Source organism: Arachis duranensis, chromosome 3, assembly GCF_000817695.3.
Source record: "Arachis duranensis cultivar V14167 chromosome 3, aradu.V14167.gnm2.J7QH, whole genome shotgun sequence".
NCBI lineage: Eukaryota > Viridiplantae > Streptophyta > Magnoliopsida > Fabales > Fabaceae > Arachis > Arachis duranensis.
The window spans coordinates 40,894,218-40,912,558 of NC_029774.3; the positions used below are offsets into that span (position 1 = coordinate 40,894,218).

The 18,341-nt window shown below is 37.5% G+C and overlaps 1 protein-coding gene across 1 annotated transcript; it reads left to right on the forward strand.

The window, feature by feature from the left end:
• The first annotated feature begins 1,854 nt into the window (after positions 1-1,854).
• LOC107478967 (protein FAR1-RELATED SEQUENCE 5-like) lies at positions 1,855-8,887 on the forward strand. The gene is made up of 6 exons (XM_016099123.1): positions 1,855-2,085; positions 6,213-6,300; positions 6,547-6,681; positions 6,777-7,249; positions 7,550-7,797; positions 8,014-8,887. Exons 1-6 carry the CDS (start codon positions 1,855-1,857, stop codon positions 8,885-8,887), a joined length of 2,049 nt encoding a protein of 682 aa, XP_015954609.1.
• The last annotated feature ends 9,454 nt before the right edge of the window (positions 8,888-18,341 follow it).

An 18,341-nucleotide genomic window follows, 5' to 3' on the forward strand; every position in this document is an offset into this window, starting at 1 on the left:
AGCTAATAGGAAGTGGCTAGCCTGCAAATTGGTGAAGAAGCTAAGAAAATATCCGAATCTGAGACACTCCGAGGCTGCACAATATTTTAAGACAAAATGTATTTGGATTTAAATAATTCTTCACTGACCAGGGCCTTAGAAGATTCTAGATCTATTGTGTACGGTGATGCTGCTGCTCAATATGGCATGGTGAAGGATTATGGGCTGACACTGCTGAAGAGCGATCCAGGCTTCACTGTCACAGTTGGTGTTATACCTCAGCCCAACCCTGATGATGATCCAATATTTGAGAAGATGTATGTTTGTTTAGAGGGATGTAAAAAAGGATTTCTGGCTGGTTGCAGACCCCTCATAGGCTTGGATAGAGCTTTTCTGAAGACCCAGCATGGTGGTCAAATCTTATTTGCTATTGGCCAAGATGCAAACAACCATATATATGTGATTGCCTATGCAATTGTCCCTGTTGAGAACACTGAGAACTAGAGGTGGTTCTTGGAATTACTTCATCAAGACTTGGGGGATTATACGAAGAACAAGCTGTGTTTTATCTCAGATATGTAGAAGGTATGTAATATTTGTTGTCTTTATTGGCTGTTACTTATTAGTTATTACTTATTAAGTGTGAATCTATTGTTACTTATTAGTTGTTACCTATTGGTTGTGCTTGAACATGTTGTTTATAAACTGGGCTGCTGTTTATACATGCTAAATAATGTCATGGGTTGATGTTTATACATGCTGCATAATGTCCTGTTTGTATGTAACAGTGCTATTTAGGGACTAGTTTGATGTCACTTACATAAGTTTAGGGACTAGTTTGATGTCACTTATAAAAGTGTAGGGATTATTTTGGTGCTTGAAAACAAGTGTCTGACAACTTTTTTTTTACCTCAAACAGGGCCTTATAAATGTAGTTAAGGAGGCTTTTCCAGATGTCCATCACAGATTCTGTGTTTGGCATTTGTGGAAGAACTTCAATAAGCAATGGAAGGATCTCCGGTTTAGAGGCTACTGTGGGATTGTGCAAGGTGTACTAGCCAAGATGGATTCCTTGAAATTATTAAAAAGATTGAGAGGGTTAATAAAGAAGCCTTGGAGTATTTGAACAAGTGGCCTAGAGACTCTTGGAGCCGGGCATTCTTCAGTAATGCACCTAAAATAGACAACATCTGCAACAATGCGTGTGAAGTCTTCAACTCCAGGATCAAAGATGCTAGAGTTAAGCCTATTATCACACTCTTGGAAGAAGTCAGGATGTATGCAATGAGGTTGATATCTAGGAACAAGATCAAGCTTAATTCAAACACTAGAATTCTACCTCCTATACAGTGCAGCAGGTTAGAAAAGATACAGAAAGAATAAAAAAGTTGGGTCCCGATGTAGTCTGGTGACGCAGACTATGAGAAACTCGAAGTTCATGGCTGGCCAACCAATATGGTTGTGGACTTGGGAAAGAGGCTCTGCTCATGTTGTTTCTGGCAATTGAGTGGTAATATTTTTCAAATTCTTTGTTTTAATCTTATTATCATTATCCTACTTTGTTGTTAGCTTACTGTAGTTGTCTTTGTTGTTATGTGAATGCTGTTTAGGGATGCCATGTGTGCATGCGTGTCCTGCACTAGCAAGGGCTGGTAAGAGACCGGAGGAGTTTTGTCATGAGTAGTTGACCATGGAAGCATATAATAACACATATGCCTTCCATTCAATCTAATTCCAGGTCTAGCACTATGAGAAAAGTCACCATATAATAGACCACAAGCACCAAAATTTAGAAACAAGCCAGGACCACTTAAGAAAAAAAGAAGAAAGGATGCAGATGAGGAGCCAAATAGGAGTAAGAAGCAGAAGACCAAGATGAAAAGAATTTATAAAAAAGGTCGATGTCGTTATTGTGGCAAAGCAAGACACACCAAAAGAAATTGTCCAAAGAGAGCTGCTGCTGCAGAGGCTGCCGCTGCACAACCCACTGCTGCTAATGGTGGTAAAGGTCAGGCCAACTCTGCTGCCCTTGTCCTACAAGCCCCAACTAAAATCAATCTTGAACTAAGTCAACCACCCTTGTCAGCAACTGATGACTCTCAACAGGTTCACAAACTTAGATGACTTTGAATTTATTATATTCATATCCTTACCTAGTTTACTAACTATCTTACATATTTTTGCTAATAGGTTTTACCCTCACCGGTTAGGCCACCAAAGCTCCCTCTAAAAAGAAAGTTCTCCAAACATCATGAAAAATAGCTTTAGGGAGTAGCAATCCACCAGCAACCACCCCACCTGCTGCTACCCCACCAGGAAGCAGTTAACCAGCAAGGAATCCCCACCTAACCCTATGCAAGGTGCAACACAGGGGACTGCTACAAGACTTGCAAACTTTATGAAGTTTGTGCCCAACCCTAGATTCAAGGCACCCAGACACAAAAAATGAAGATTAGGATGATTATGTTTAGGGACACATGGTGTCTTTGTATATCTATTTTGCTAAAGTTTTGTTTACTATGTATGCTTTCTTAAACATTGTCCTAGTGTTAGGAATTTTAGTATTTGAAACTTATGAGGTCAATATGTTAACAACTTTAATATACTTGGTGTTTTGACTCTATAATGAATTTTTTAAATGAAACATTACCAATATCAATTATCATTTTCTTGAATTGAGTTTTGTCAGCTTTTTTGTTATATTTTGTCCTCTGTTACAGAATTAAGAGTAATTCAAACTTTGTCCATTTCCATTTCATTGAACAAAAGTGCAGGAACAGAAGTATACATATAATCAAATACTTTAATTTGTATTTCTTTCAAACAAAAGGACATGAATAAGTACATGAATAACATATGCATATAACATTTGTTTTTTGCTAGATACAGTTGACCCTGTTGTCTATCCAACTTTAATACAAGAACACCAACTACAATCAACAACATGAACACAAACATCAAAATCCCCTTCCCTCCATTTTTAGAACCCTAATTTCAGCCTCTAATCTACCAAATTTCAAGTAATCTTCATCTTCCATTCTTCATTATCAACTAAATGCCTTGTTCTATCATCACATGCTATGACATCTTTTTCCAAAACTTTATCAACCCACAAAAATAGTCCACACCATTTCTTACCCATAGTCTGCACATCCAAGAAAATTGAATCAGCAAATTTTATATCCATAAATACAGCAATCAACAACAATAATACTTACATTGTAGTTTGGGCAACCCAAGAACGGTCTTTCTGGATTAGAATCCGTCCCTGACCACCGCAGCACTGGTCTCGACCTATAATCACACTATTCTGGCAAATGCGATTCTCTGTTTCTATTTATTCTCCTCATGATGCTTCCAAATGATTGTGGATTGTTCGAGTTCCCAGCTGCGTTGCTCGTGCTTGCCATAACTGTCGGGTTTTAAAGATGGAGAAGACAAGAAAAGAGAACCAATACAGTATTATAGAAGACGTAGTGAGTATTAAACTAAACTCATTTATTGCTATTATATATTGTTATAGATATATTGATTCATTTTATACTATCATCCAGTGCTTGACACAGCACACTCAAATTATTTCTCTTCAATCTTTATATATTAAGATATTTAACCAATATATTAAAATTAAATGAGTTATCGATTCTAAAAGATATTTTACACTAAATGTCTTAGTAAAGACAATATATATAAGGTGCACACTATGGTATAGATGTTGTTTTACAGAGATTCTTTTACTATTGGGGATCTAGCGACGCATGTCCCTTCTGGGATAATCTCCTAGATGCAGGCTGAGGCTTACAGACAGCGGCACTTACACCTTCCATTGTGGCTCGGCTTGGCAATTTTTAGGGAAGTAACTCTATTTGTATTTATGGGCTGGCAAGACTTTTTTGAAGGATAGAATCAGTAGTGGATCTGGTATCGGGATGGGTGGGTGTTGGGGCTGGGTAGGGTTAAGAAATCCATTGATAGTGTTAGGAAAGAAGACTTGGAACAACTGCAATTGAGCTACTAGCACCGGATCTTCAACCTACCTGTGAGAGTGTGAGTAATGGTGAGAGGATTTTGCACCGTCATGACCAACTCGACGGATTACCACAGGAGTGCACTCGATGGTAGTAGACACAGGGGGCTTCTCTGAGCAGAACAGGTAAAGGTGGGCTAGATTGCGTTGAGACGCGGTGAGCAGAAGCTTCTTTGCTGTAACTGCGTCATCCCAAAGTAGCAAAACTATAATCGAGCTCTTGGCTCCGGAGGCTTGGACAAAACTCGCAGTCATTATCTCCTTCTGCTTTGATTTCTCATCGGCTATCCACAATCACTAGTATTCTCTTTATTTCTCATTGCATTACAAATTCACATAAGAAAGTGCACTGTTATCTGTTGCATAAGGCATGATGCTATAATTATGTTTTTCGTGTTTGCGTTGTAAATTAACTACACACCATTTTTGTTGAAATAGATTAGCTATTGGTATAGAATTCTTATACAGAAATTCATTAATACTCTTTCCTAGAACGGGCGTGATGTGAAAGGAAAATTATTGGATATGTGAAAGGAAAATTCATTGTAAATATGCTTCTTGATCTCCCATTGAATTGTTGAACTTTTGCACTTTCAGTTAGAATTTAAAAAACATGCAATTCGAAGTATATAAATTGATAGATTTCACATGCCAATCTATCGAGCTAACTAGAACACATCTCAAATTAATTGGACTTTAGAAAAATGCATCTCGCCCCTTTGAACTATATGGTTAGGGCTAAAGTTAAATAAGTAGAAATCCAATGGAGTGAAATGTAATTGATTTATATTAAAGCGTTCCCATTTTCATTGCATTTGGCCGCTTTTTCACACTATTTCTTCCCAATATTCTCAAAAATCCTGAGTGTCTTGTTGCCATTTATCACTTGCAAACATATAATCTGATTAGAAACAACATTGTGCCTATTATATTTTGCTTGTGTGCTAGTTAATAATTCTTTTCAGAAAAAAAATTTCCATAACAATATCAACCACCAGTTTGATTTCATGTCAAGATAACATATTCCATGTCCATCTTCTGATTATGTTTTGGCTTCACTGAATAAGAAAAGCTCCACCAATTGTCTTGTATCTTGAATTCCATTCCAATTGTTCTCAATGAAAATTACTATTTTATAATTCATAACATATACGTGTTCTTCTTGTCCTTTAAAACTCCATGATTATTAGATGGCTTTTACTAGTACTAAATATTAGTATATAGTTATTTTTTTGTTACAAGGTTCTAAGGGTTTGGCATCTCTTGGCAACCCAAGAACTTGGGTTCCATATGATTGTTTGGTTAATGGGTGAAAGAAAATAAGACATAGACATTATATTTAAATAGACTTAGACATTTGAATACATATAATTTTTGTTTGTTTGTTTGGTAATAATACATAACACAAGACACAAATCACAATTAAATTAAAATATGAATATCATTCTTCTTTTTCCATCATGAATACCATATTACAGTAACACCACATGCACTATCCCCACTTCAATTTGTTACTTTACTTTTAAAGATTGACACAGTCACTATCGATATTTTCAACAACTCAAATATAAAAGTAACATAACCCAGATATAGATTATTATGAAAAAAATAGGGAAGAGAGGGATGGAGGGAGGAAGAGAGAGAGTTGTTGTCATGGGAGAGAAGCAAAAGACAGCCTCTTGGAGAGAGTGAAGGAGAAAAAGGGAACGGTTAGGGGAAGGAGGGTAGATTTGGAGAATTGATAAATTATTAAAGGTAAAAATAGATAAAAAATTTGTGTTCAACATAAAAAATTTGTGTTTGAACAACCTGAAGAGACAAAATATGTGTATATTGTGTGCAACTATGTACCACCATTTCTTTCAAAAAATTGTGTTCTCCAACAACATTGTAGATGTGTGCCAAGTGGGAGCCTCATGCATTGGCTGTTCGTAAAAGTTACACCTCAAGGACCTCTTATTTTTTTGTGTTTCTTCACCGTAATTATTTTTAAAATTTTCTTGATTTGTACTTCTCAGTTAGTTAACGATATTCTTTTCTTTAAAGTAAATTGGTTGCTGGAAGTTACAATTTTTATTATTAAGCGCAAGCTGTTAAAACTGAATTTAACAATACTCAGCTTTTGCATTCCGTAGCTTCTTACTTCTCTAGGTTATAATATTAGTTGTTATTCATTCATTGATGATATGTTTGCATTTGTATGCAGATTCAACTTTGTGATATTTGTGGTGATGTCAGTTTTTTTGAGAGATTCAGTTGTGTGGAATTAACTTCGATTGACATGGATATTGATGGCTATGACTCATATTATTAAATTGGAGTTCGTGAAAACCATTTCCTCGTATCTTAAGACTATATTTTTAATCTAGAATTCTAAATGGTATGATCAGAAGGCTAGTGGCATTTGATATCCCATTCATTAGTGCATATTTAATGTTTTCTCTATGTTTTCACTGTTTCTATTAATGCTAATTTTATTTATAAGTTCATGATTGCTACTCAGCTTTGTTTATTTCCTTTTATATATGTTGGTTTTATAGTTTCAAGCCAAATGGATTTCGACCTTTACTCAAGCGATAATGATGAAGAGTCATCTGAGATGTCGTTGGGTGTATGTGGTTCTTCAGGGTCCTCTGATGATGATGATAGTACTAGCTTATTTGGCATGGGAACCAGTCACTCGGAATCGAACAAAGAATCGCATCGTTCACAGGGGGTGTTCACGGCAATGTTCCTGTCTTAGTTACCACTGAGGACTTCTTACGTACAGTTTTCACTTCTGAGGAGGAGGCTTACAATGCTTACAAGGGGTTTGCCTGGACAAGGGGTTTTGGTGTTTGCAAGGGGGATGTGGGACGGGTTGATGGTGTTTTGGTGAGGCGGGACATCTTCTGTCATCGTCAGGGCACGAGGAGTGACAAGCATTATGATCGGCCAGAACGAGTAAGGGAGGAGCGGCTAGAGAGTCGCACGAACTGCAAAGCAAAATTAAAAATATACTATGATGTCCATGATAATGTGTGGAGAGTGCGAAAGATTATTGATGAACACAACCACAACATGGCCCCGACCGCAGTTTGCAACCTGTTGCCAAGTCACCGAAAAATGAGCGACGGGGATAAGGCTCAAGTGAATAGCATGAAGCAATTCAAAATCCCTACCCCGAAGATAATGGCTTACATGGCAGGCCAATCGGGTGGCTACAACATGCTTCGATTTTCAAAAAGGGATTTGTACAACTATGTTCACAGTTAACGGCGAGCACGAATCTTGGATGGGGATGCAGCTGCAATTATAAGCTACTTGGAGGGGAAGGCAAATGCGGACCTGATGTCAGTCGCTAGATACACAACGACTATAGATAATTGGTTGGGTAACTTATATTGGGTGGATGGTATCATGAAATCCGATTATGAGTTGTTTGGTGATGTCCTTGCATTTGACGCGACGTACCGTGGGAATAAGTACAATAAACCTCTAGTGGTTTTCTTTGGAACAAATCATCACAGGCAAACTTGCATCTTTGGATTTGCCTTGCTTTAGGATGAGGAGGTCCGCACTTACAGATGGGTTCCGCTAAACCTTTTGGATGTTATGGGTCAAAGAACACCGAACCTTGTTGTGACGGATGGGAAAAAGGCAATGCGCGCTGCCATTGCGGAGGTGATGCCTTCAGCCATGCACAGACTATGTGCATGGCATCTGGAGAAAAATTGTGTCCAACGGGTAAAGGAAGCTAAATTTTGGAAAGTATTCAAGAAGGTTATCTATGCAAACTTTGATTTTGACGAGTTTGAGAGATATTGGAGGACCTCAATCGTGTCTCTCAGTCTAGGCCAAAATACATGGGTGCAATCGACATATGACATTAAAGAGAGTTAGGCAACGGCCTATCTGAGGGGGACCTTTTGTGCCGGATATAGGACGACGTCAAGATGTGAAGGAATCAATTCTTTCATTAAAGCGTTCCTAAAGTCAACGGATAGCATTCTTGAACTTGTTCACAGCTTGGATAGGGTCGTGAAAGATTATCAGAACAATGAGGTTACTGCACAATTTTACTCCATTTATTACACACCCGTGTTAAATACTGGATTAGATGCAATAGAGTTGTCTACGTCGAAGCTGTATACAAGAGCTGTTTTTAGGGAGGTTAAAAAGCAAATCAAGGGTGTCGCAACACTATTGTTTCAGGGAAGGGAGAGCATCAGCATGACCATCGTGTATAGCTTTAGTAAAATGGGTAGACCAGATCGTGTATTCAAGGTTTTGTATGATCCGAATGACCGTAAGATTGAGTGTGAGTGTAAGATGTCGGATAGTTATGTTATACCGTGTTCCCATATATTTTGTGTCATGAAGTACGAGGGTATGGAGGAAATTCCTGAAACACTTGTCCTTAGGCGCTGGTGTAAGATTGCAAAAGATTGTACAACGTTGAAAATGGAGAATGATTCAAGGGAACAGGCAAGACTGCTTCGATATAATGCACTATACTCAACTTTATCCCATGTTGTTACACTTGGTTGCAAAGAGGTTGAAGATTTTGCGCTTGCACAGGATGCTATATCAAACCTGGTTGATATATTGCAACAGCGCTGTGTGAAAAAGGATGGTAACAAGGTTTTGCCCAACAACTGTGCGGTCAAAGACCCTACGATGGCAGCTACAAAGGGTGCACCAAAGCGAGAAAAAACCAATTTATGTGCCTCAGAGGAGGAGCCTAAACCAAAGAGGCATTGTTGCACTAAGTGTGGGGTCCCCGGACATACAAGAAGATTATGTGCAAGCCACGATGCGAAGGCTGTACCAACGGGATCAAAAGCACCATCATCAGCTTTCGCTGAGTCTTCATTCGCCAATGTAAAATCCACAAAATAAACCACGTCATTACGCAGGGAGGGCCACTTCGAAGAGGTGACTACTACAACTATATCTTTTATTGCTTTCAAAAACTGTATTAGATGTGTTCTTACGAGTAGAGAAAAATTCAGATGTAGGTTGCATTACATTATTTTTTTTAAAATGTTGTTAGGAATGATTCAGCATTCATTGTTTGTGGTTTTGGGTAATCGTGTTTTGGTTTTTAGGAACCGAAGGTCACATCTAGCGTAGCCAACAAGGTGCATCATTAGCCATGACCCCCTACTCAATCGAGCGTGTCACGGTTCGCACCTTCCGGAGGTGGAGGCAATATATTCTTGGGCGGGTAACGCATAGACCATTTTTATGCAACACCTTCCTGTGGACCAATGTCATCCGTCCCGTGCCATTCTCCTTCTTTCGTTCCAAGTGTGATTCATAGCGGACTAATAAACCACTATTTTATGGTTTATCTTGTGCTCAATTGAGTGGATTTTATCAACTCTTTACCCACTTATTCATACTATTTGCATAGTTTTACATTTGCCTTCCTAATTATGTGCTTTGATTGAAAACATGCTTCTTTGGCCTTAAGTTCCCTATATTTAATCCTCTCTTATTACCATTAGATGCCTTGATATGTGTGTTAAGTAATTTCAGAGATTACAGGGCAGGAATGGCTTAGAGGATAGAAAGGAAGCATGCAAAAGTGGAAGGTATACAAGAAGTTGGAGAAATTGCTAAGCTGTCCAGTCTGACCTCTTCGCACTCAAACGGCTATAACTTTAGCTACAAAGGTCCAAATGATGCGGTTCCAGTTGCGTTGGAAAGCTAACATCCGGGGCTTCGATTTAATATATAATATGCCATAGTTGCTCTGACGATAGGCGACGCAAACGCGTCATCTACGTGGCCGCATCGCAGTGGTGAAAATCAGCGTGTTTGAATTCGCAACCAGCGAATTCTGGGCTGTTTCTGACCTAGTTCTCGACCCAGAAAACACAGATTAGAGGCTATAAAGTGGGGGAATGCATCCATTCATGAACATGATTTGATAATTCACTTTTTAGGATTTAGATGTAGTTTTTAGAGAGAGAGGCTCTCTCCTCTCTCTCTCTTAGGATTTAGGATTAGGATTTTTAGAAATTAGGAATATTTCATCTTCATCTCAGGTTCAATGTTCTTTTTATTTATTTTCTCTTTTATTTTTATTTACTCTGATGCTTTCATTTGTATCTGAATTGTGTTGCCCAATTGGCTTATGAACTTTCCACGTTAGGATTGATTTTCTTATTTAATATACATTACTAAGATATTTTCAGATAAATGATTTTAATTTAGATTTTCTACCTTTTGGCTTTGGTTGATTGATTGGTGACTCTTGAGTTATCAAACTCATTGTTGATTGAAAATTGGAATTCTTCAAGAATTAATTCGAGATCCAATAACTCCAACTTTTCCCAAGGAAAGACTGGGACTTAAGGATTCGAATTAATTCATTCACTTAACTTACCTTCATAGTTAGAGGTTAACAAAGTGGGAGAAAAATCCAATTCTCATCACAATTGATAAGGATAACTAGGATAGGACTTCCAGTTCTCATATCTTGCCAAGAGTTTATTTTATAGTTATTTATTTATTTTAATTGTCATTTGAATTACTTGTCATACTTCTTCCTTATTTCCAAAACCCCCAATTTTACCTTTTTCATAGCCAATAATAAGAACATACCTCCCTGCAATTCCTTGAAAAGACGAACCGAGGTTTAAATACTTCGGTTATCAATTTATTTAGGGGTTTGTTACTTGTGACAACCAAAACGTTTGTATGAAAGGACTTTTGTTGGTTTAGAAGCTATATTTGCAACGGGAATTTATTCTGAATTCTAGACCACGCAAAAGTCATCTCATCAAAATGGCGTCGTTGCCGGGGAATTGCAAACGTGTGCCTTATTATTGGTCATTGTAAATAGTTAAAAAAAACTTTTACTTGTTTATTTGTTTTCTCTCTTCCCTCTTATTTTTGGTATCTATTATGAATTCTCACCCCTCTCGCTTTGAGTTTGGTTCTAATTTTGTTGCAAGGAATGGAAGCTAGAACAGGACTATGCATCAAGGTCTAAGCAATCAAAGATGGGAGGAGCCACAAGGATTTAATCAACCCTCATGGCAACAACCACCTCCAATGGACTATCAACAACCATTCTGTGATGCATATCAAGGCAATGGCTATGGTGAGCGCTCTTTTGATTATCAACAACCACCACCATATGCCTATGAACCCCCTCCTCAACATAACTTTGGACCACCAAACTCACAAGCCCCTTTCTGCCATTCACCTCCATATGACCGTAACCCTCAACCACCATACTAACCACCTTATGAGCCATATAAACCATATATAGAACCACCCCAATTCCAACCCAATTACTCACAAGAACCACCACTTCAATATTCACCATCTCCATATCCATCAATCCAAGAGCACTATGATCCTATTTATGTAAGTCGAGTGCATCAAGAGACAAAGGATCGTTTCAAGGAAACAGTGGATCGATTTCAGGCAACCATTCGTCAATTGGAGTAAGCGATAAATCAATTAGATTTCCAATGTTCGGACACTCAAGGAACCCCCATGGCTTCATGTGGACAATCTAATGAAGAACGTACCATGAAGGAGATACTAGAAACTCCAGTGAACGGTACGGAGCATGACTTTATACTGGAACAAGTGGAGGAAGCCGGAATTATTGAAGAAGAAGAAGTGGTTGAATATTTAGGAGATGCAGAACCTCCATGGGAAAGTCTAGTCATAGAACCCCCTTCCAAGACGTTTGAAATTGATGCTGAGGAGGGTGTACAACCTCCAAGGCATATCACAGTTGAAGACTTGGAAGAGGTTGATCAAGAGATGGAAATTCAAGAAGAAGGAGCACAACCTCCCATGCCCTTGGAAAGCAATGAAGAGGAGATTGAATTGGAAGAAAGCTACCAAGAGGAAGAGGTTGAAATTGAAGAAGCTTGCAAAGAGGCGGTAATTATCAGAGAAGAGCACGAGGGAGTGGAGCTTGCAATTTCATTAAAAATACCTCCCCCTAAGTTGCCATCATCCTTCACAACATTCAAGTGGGTAAAATTCATATCCCTTAGCTTTCTAATTCCACTTGAATATGGGCTACTGGAGACGGATGGTCAACTTAGAACTCTTTGTAACATTAAGAGTAAGAGGAAGATGGCCAGTGGTAAGAATTGTCCTGCAAGGTTCATCATGGTTGAAAGCTATAAGTTTAAACGCAAAGGTTGGTGTAAAGCTCAACTGAATGGGTCTAGGAAGCTGTTTGGTGGCTGCAGTGAGAATTCAAATTACTTATCACCTAGTTGGAAAAATATAGATCCCAACAAGGATGGGTGTAAAAGCAAGATTTGGGATCCTGGGATATGCTCTGACACTTGTTACCCCGAGAGCCTAAGAATCTGTTTGAAGCTTCTTAAGGCTTTACATGCTTAGTTTGGGACCCCGGAGGTTACTGGAATCACAAACATTGGTGGAGATTCTTGGATGAGTTCAAGCACAAGCCACCATAACAGGGAGCTCACCAAATGTCCAACTTAAGGACTTTAACTAAAAGTGCTAGGTGGGAGACAACCCACCATGGTATGATCGTTCCTTTTTCAATTTTAATTTTATTTAGTTTTGTTTGTTTTTGAATTTTATTTTATTTTATTGAACCTGGAATCATGCATAGCATTCACATTAAGCATTTCATTCTGCATTTTACAAAAAAAAAAATTTCATGCGACGCGACCACCTCATTGACGCGTCCGCGTTGCATGTGTGGAAGAGAATAATAAAATGAACAGAGAGTCACATGAGAGCGTGGCTGGAGGTGTGCCAATGGCACAAATCGTCCCACGCGACCGCGTCATATGGGAATAATGGCCTCCCACACGACCGCGTGCCTCACGCGACTGCGTGCCCTGGATTTCGACGTAAAAGGGTGCACAACCAATTATTGTGCTAGAGTGGTGCTGGATTGGTGCTGAACGCACAATTCTACCCACGCGGCCGCGTGACCCACGCGACCGCGTCACATTCTTCTAAAGCCCACTCACGCGATCGCATGCCCCATGTGATCGCGTCACTTAAAATTTGGCACTAATAATAATTTGAACAGAGAGTTGTGCGAGCGCGAGGCTGCCCTCGCGCCAGTAGCATGAATTGTGTCACGCGACCGCGTGACCGATGCGACTGCGTCAATCAGTATCACCGCAAGTCGTGCGACCGCGTGCCCCACGCAATCGCGTCGCTTGCGCCGCACAGCTTATCCTAATTTGCCAAATATCTTATCTTTTCTTCCCCAATCCTAATTTTTCCTCCCTCCTTTCTTACTTACTTCTTCTTCCCTTCTTTCCCTTCTCATTCTTCTTATCTCTTATTTTATTTTACTTAATTTATTTACATATTTCATTCATTGCATCTTCATTTTGTGCATAATTTTTGTTTTCTTTTCTAAATTCATTATTTTTCCTTTGGTGTTTGATTTTCTTATTTAACTGTGCATCTTCTCTTGAACTATTTTGGGTGCTTAGTGACTTGTGTTATTCTGGTTAGGTAATATTATCAATGCCAATCTTTTTTTCTTTGTATTACTTTTGTATTGACATGAATTTATATTATCTCTCCTCCTCCACTCTCTTCCCCATTATTGTACATTTTGTACCACTGGCATGCCATGACTTCTATTGTTTTCTCACTTGCATGTTGTAGCTACCATGTAATTGAGACCCTCATTATTTGGCATTAACCCACCCATACTTCATTTATTTTCTTATCTTTACTTCTGGGTATTACTGTTCTTCTTTTTCTCTTCTTCCAGGCTAGCCACCGAATATGGAAAAAGGGAGAAACTTCTAAAAGGGGACAAACAAGTCCATCTGCAAAATCCTTGAAGGAAAGCATCAGTTGGAACAACCCGTCCACCTACACATCTCAGCATGCACCGAGAACGGTGCAATCTTTAAGTGTAGGGAGGTCGATACCGATCTCCATGGGTTAGTCACTCTTCTATCTCAATGGTTTATTTTTCTTGTTAGTTGTTGCATTTGCATGTTTGATTGCATATTTATTTGATTTTGTACATTTAGTTACTACTTGGTTGAAGTAATATTTTCTTTTTCAAGAAATCTTTATAGTATTTCACTAATTTAAATTGAAAAATTTTTTAAATTTGTTTGAAGTTGTATTTGGAACATGGTTTTTGAGCCAAAGAACACACAACCTGTGAGACTTTGAGCTTATTTATATGGTTACATTATTTAACCATAAATATTTTATTCCCGTGTGTTCCCTTCTCTATGATTGTAATCTATATTTTGTTCCAATCTATATGTTCATTATTTAGTATATTTACATGCTTACATATGATTGAGGCCATTGTTTGATTTTAGCTCACTTATCCCAAATAAGCCTACCCTTTAAATCACCCTTGTCAAGTCACTTTGAGCCTTTTAATCTCCATTTGTTCTGTATTTTACCACATCACTAGTCTTAAAGCAGAAAAATAATTAAATATCCCAATTGAATCTTTGGTTAGCTTAAGATAGGGATTGTGTAACAATTAAGTGTGGGAAAACTGTGGGAACATGGGTTAATAAGGGAATGTATCATGTTTCTAAATTATTTGAATATTGAGAATTTGGGAACCTACTCATGAAAAACCAAAATAGAAAAATAATGGAGAATCCATGTGCATTGATAAGTTATGTTTGCTTTTATAATTCAAAAAAAAAGAGAAAAAAAGAGAAAAAGAAAAAAATATATATATATAATATAATATAAATAAATAAATAAATAAGGGGACAAAATTACCCCAATGTTAAGTTAATAAAAGATCAATGCATATGTGACACAAATCAAAAGAAAAATTGACACATGAGTATGTGATATAAAAGTGGGAATTATGGGTAGCTAGGCATGATTTTAGAAATTATATAGAATGTATGTATGTTAGGTGACCTCACCCTTACCTTAGCCCCATTACAACCTTGAAAAGACCTCATGATGTTTGCATTGGTATACTAAATTTTGTTGATTGATTAGATGAAGAACAAGGTTTAGAAAGCATGATTAGAGAAGAGTAGAGTGAATTACCCTATACACTTGAGAGATTAGAGTGCATATACACTACCAGTAAGGGTTCAGTGCTTAATTCTATGTTCCCTGCTTTCATGAGCTATCTTCTTAAAAGTTTACTTGTTTTTTATTGTATGATTTGAATTAGTGAAATCTGATTTATGTTTGTCTTGAAGAGTTTATTTACTTTTAACTAAGTAGGTAGAAACATTTTGCATGTAGTTGCATTCATATAGAAAGGTTGCATTTCATACATTCTACCATTCCTCTTCAACCCTTTATAGCTTCTCTTGAGCTTAGCATGAGGACATGCTATTATTTAAGTGTGGGGAGGTTGATAAACCACTATTTTATGGTTTATCTTGTGCTCAATTGAGTGGATTTTATCAACTCTTTACCTACTTATTCATACTATTTGCATGGTTTTACATTTGCCTTCCTAATTATGTGCTTTGATTGAAAACATGCTTCTTTGGCCTTAAGTTCCCTATATTTAATCCTCTCTTATTACCATTAAATGCCTTGATATGTGTGTTAAGTGATTTCAGATATTACAGGGCAGGAATGGCTTAGAGGATAGAAAGGAAGCATGCAAAAGTGGAAGGTATACAAGAAGTTGGAGAAATTGCTAAGCTGTCCAGCCTGACCTCTTCACACTCAAACGGCTATAACTTTAGCTACAAAGGTCCAAACGACGCGGTTCTAGTTACATTGGAAAGCTAATGTCCGGGGCTTCGATTTGATATATAATATGCCATAGTTTCTCTGACGATAGGCGACACGAACGCATCATTCACGCGGCCGCGTCGCAGTGGCGAAAATCAGCGTGTTTGAATTCGCAACCAGCGAATTTTGGGCTGTTTCTGACCCAGTTCTCGACCCAGAAAATACAGATTAGAGGCTATAAAGTGGGAGAATGCATCCATTCATGAACATGATTTGATAATTCACTTTTTACGATTTAGATGTAGTTTTTAGAGAGAGAGAGGCTCTCTCCTCTCTCTCTTAGGATTTAGGATTAGGATTTTTAGAAATTAGGAATATTTCATCTTCATCTCAGGTTCAATGTTCTTTTTATTTATTTTCTCTTTTATTTTTATTTACTCTGATGCTTTCATTTATATCTGAATTGTGTTGCCCAATTGGCTTATGAACTTTCCATGTTAGAGTTGATTTTCTTATTTAATATACATTACTGAGATGTTTTTAGATAAATGATTTTAATTTAGATTTTCTACCTTTTGGCTCTGGTTGATTGATTGGTGACTCTTGAGTTATCAAACTCATTGTTGATTGAAAATTGGAATTCTTCAAGAATTAATTCGAGATCCAATAACTCCCTTCCAGTTCTCATATCTTGCCAAGAGTTTATTTTATAGTTATTTATTTATTTTAATTGTCATTTGAATTACTTGTCATACTTCTTCCTTATTTCCAAAACCCCCAATTTTACCTTTTTCATAACCAATAATAAGAACATACCTCCCTGCAATTTCTTGAGAAGACGACCCGAGGTTTAAATACTTCGGTTATCAATTTATTTAGGGGTTTGTTACTTGTGACAACCAAAACGTTTGTATGAAAGGACTTTTGTTGGTTTAGAAGCTATACTTGCAACGGGAACTTATTCTGAATTCTAGACCACGCAAAAGTTCTCTCATCACGGACCCCATGGCGCCTCGACAAGTCTTGGTAACAAGGCAATTGAGAGGTGGATTTTAGAGGTAACTCTTTATAACCGAGTCTTAGTGCTGTTGTAGTGTATGGAGTATGGTTGCTTTTTGTTTGTAAGCTACATCATTAAGTCGTTGCATTAGTCACAAGCTTAGTTGTTTTCAATTTTTATATTGCCTTGTTCTACAAAGTTTTTAATTGAATTTCAGGTCCCTCTGTAGTCACTAAACAGTTATAGATACATAGAGTATTGATACTTACTTATTAGTTGCAGAATGTAATTGGTCTAGGGCCTTCGATGAATTTATTGTTGGTATCTACTACAGAGCAAATGAGTTCTCTTGTGGCATCTGGTGGATGCTATGGTATGGTAGTTTTATAGTTCCATTGCAAAGATATTATGTTCAAGCTTGCAAGTCTCCCAAATTTTTTGCTTTTCTTTTTCTCATCCACGTACCATTTCCATGTTGGTGTTGTCTTATTAGAATGCTAAAGAATTAGTTGCAGAGGTTGCTTAGAAGATATCACCGTTGGTATGCGAGTAGAAGTCGTCTCCAGTTAAAGTGAAAATGAAACGGGAACGACATTATATTTGGATATTGGCTATTATTTTGTATTGTGGACAACGATTTATTGTATGGTGAGAATTTTAATCTCCTGGACTATAGATACAATAACATGGCTGTATTATAACTACGGAGAGTATAGATAATATGGAAATAAGGGTTCTTCTAGAGTTATGTCATACGTGCAGGTGGAACATGGCTATATTATAATAGGAACCTTTCTCTTCAATCTCTCATATAAGAGTTTTTAGCAACCAAATAACTTTCATACACATTTCAAATCAGTTTGCAAGAACAGGTTAATGAGAGCAAATGCCTTTTTAAACATAAATGTCTTGAAGTTACGAATTATTATGTGATATTAAGTACTATCTATAGGCCCTGTAAGTTATTCTATTCCATTTTTTTAGTGTAACAACAATAAATAAATATACATGAACAAAGTAATATTACTGAAAATTTATAATGACAATAGATTGAGTTATCTATATAATTTTTAAGAACAAGTTCATCTTCTTAAAAGCAAAAATCTACCCAAGGGTAGAACACAAATGATCCGGTGACCGTTATTATATTCGCAAGCCCACAAATACATAAAAAACACAAATCGGGTCCAATGTATTGAGCCCAAGACACAATAAATTTTTTACAAAAATACCATTGATGAGCGGATAATTTATACGCTATTTGGCATTATTTTTAGGTAGTTTTTAGTAAGTTCAAGATACTTTTAGGGATGTTTTCATTAGTTTTTATGTTAAATTCACATTTCTGGACTTTACTATGAGTTTGTGTGTTTTTCTGTGATTTCAGGTAATTTTTGGCTGAAATTGAGGGACCTGAGCAAAACTCTGATAAGGAGGTTGACAAAGGACTGCTGATGCTGTTGGAATCTGACCTTCCTGCACTCGAAATGGATTTTCTGGAGCTACAGAACTCCAAATGGCGCTCTCTCAACGGCGTTGGAAAGTAGACATCCAGAGCTTTCCAGAAATATATGATAGTCCATACTTTATTCGAGAATTGATGACGTAAATTGGCGCTCAACTCCAGTTCCATGTTGCTGTCTGGAGTAAAACGCCAGAAACACGTCACGACCT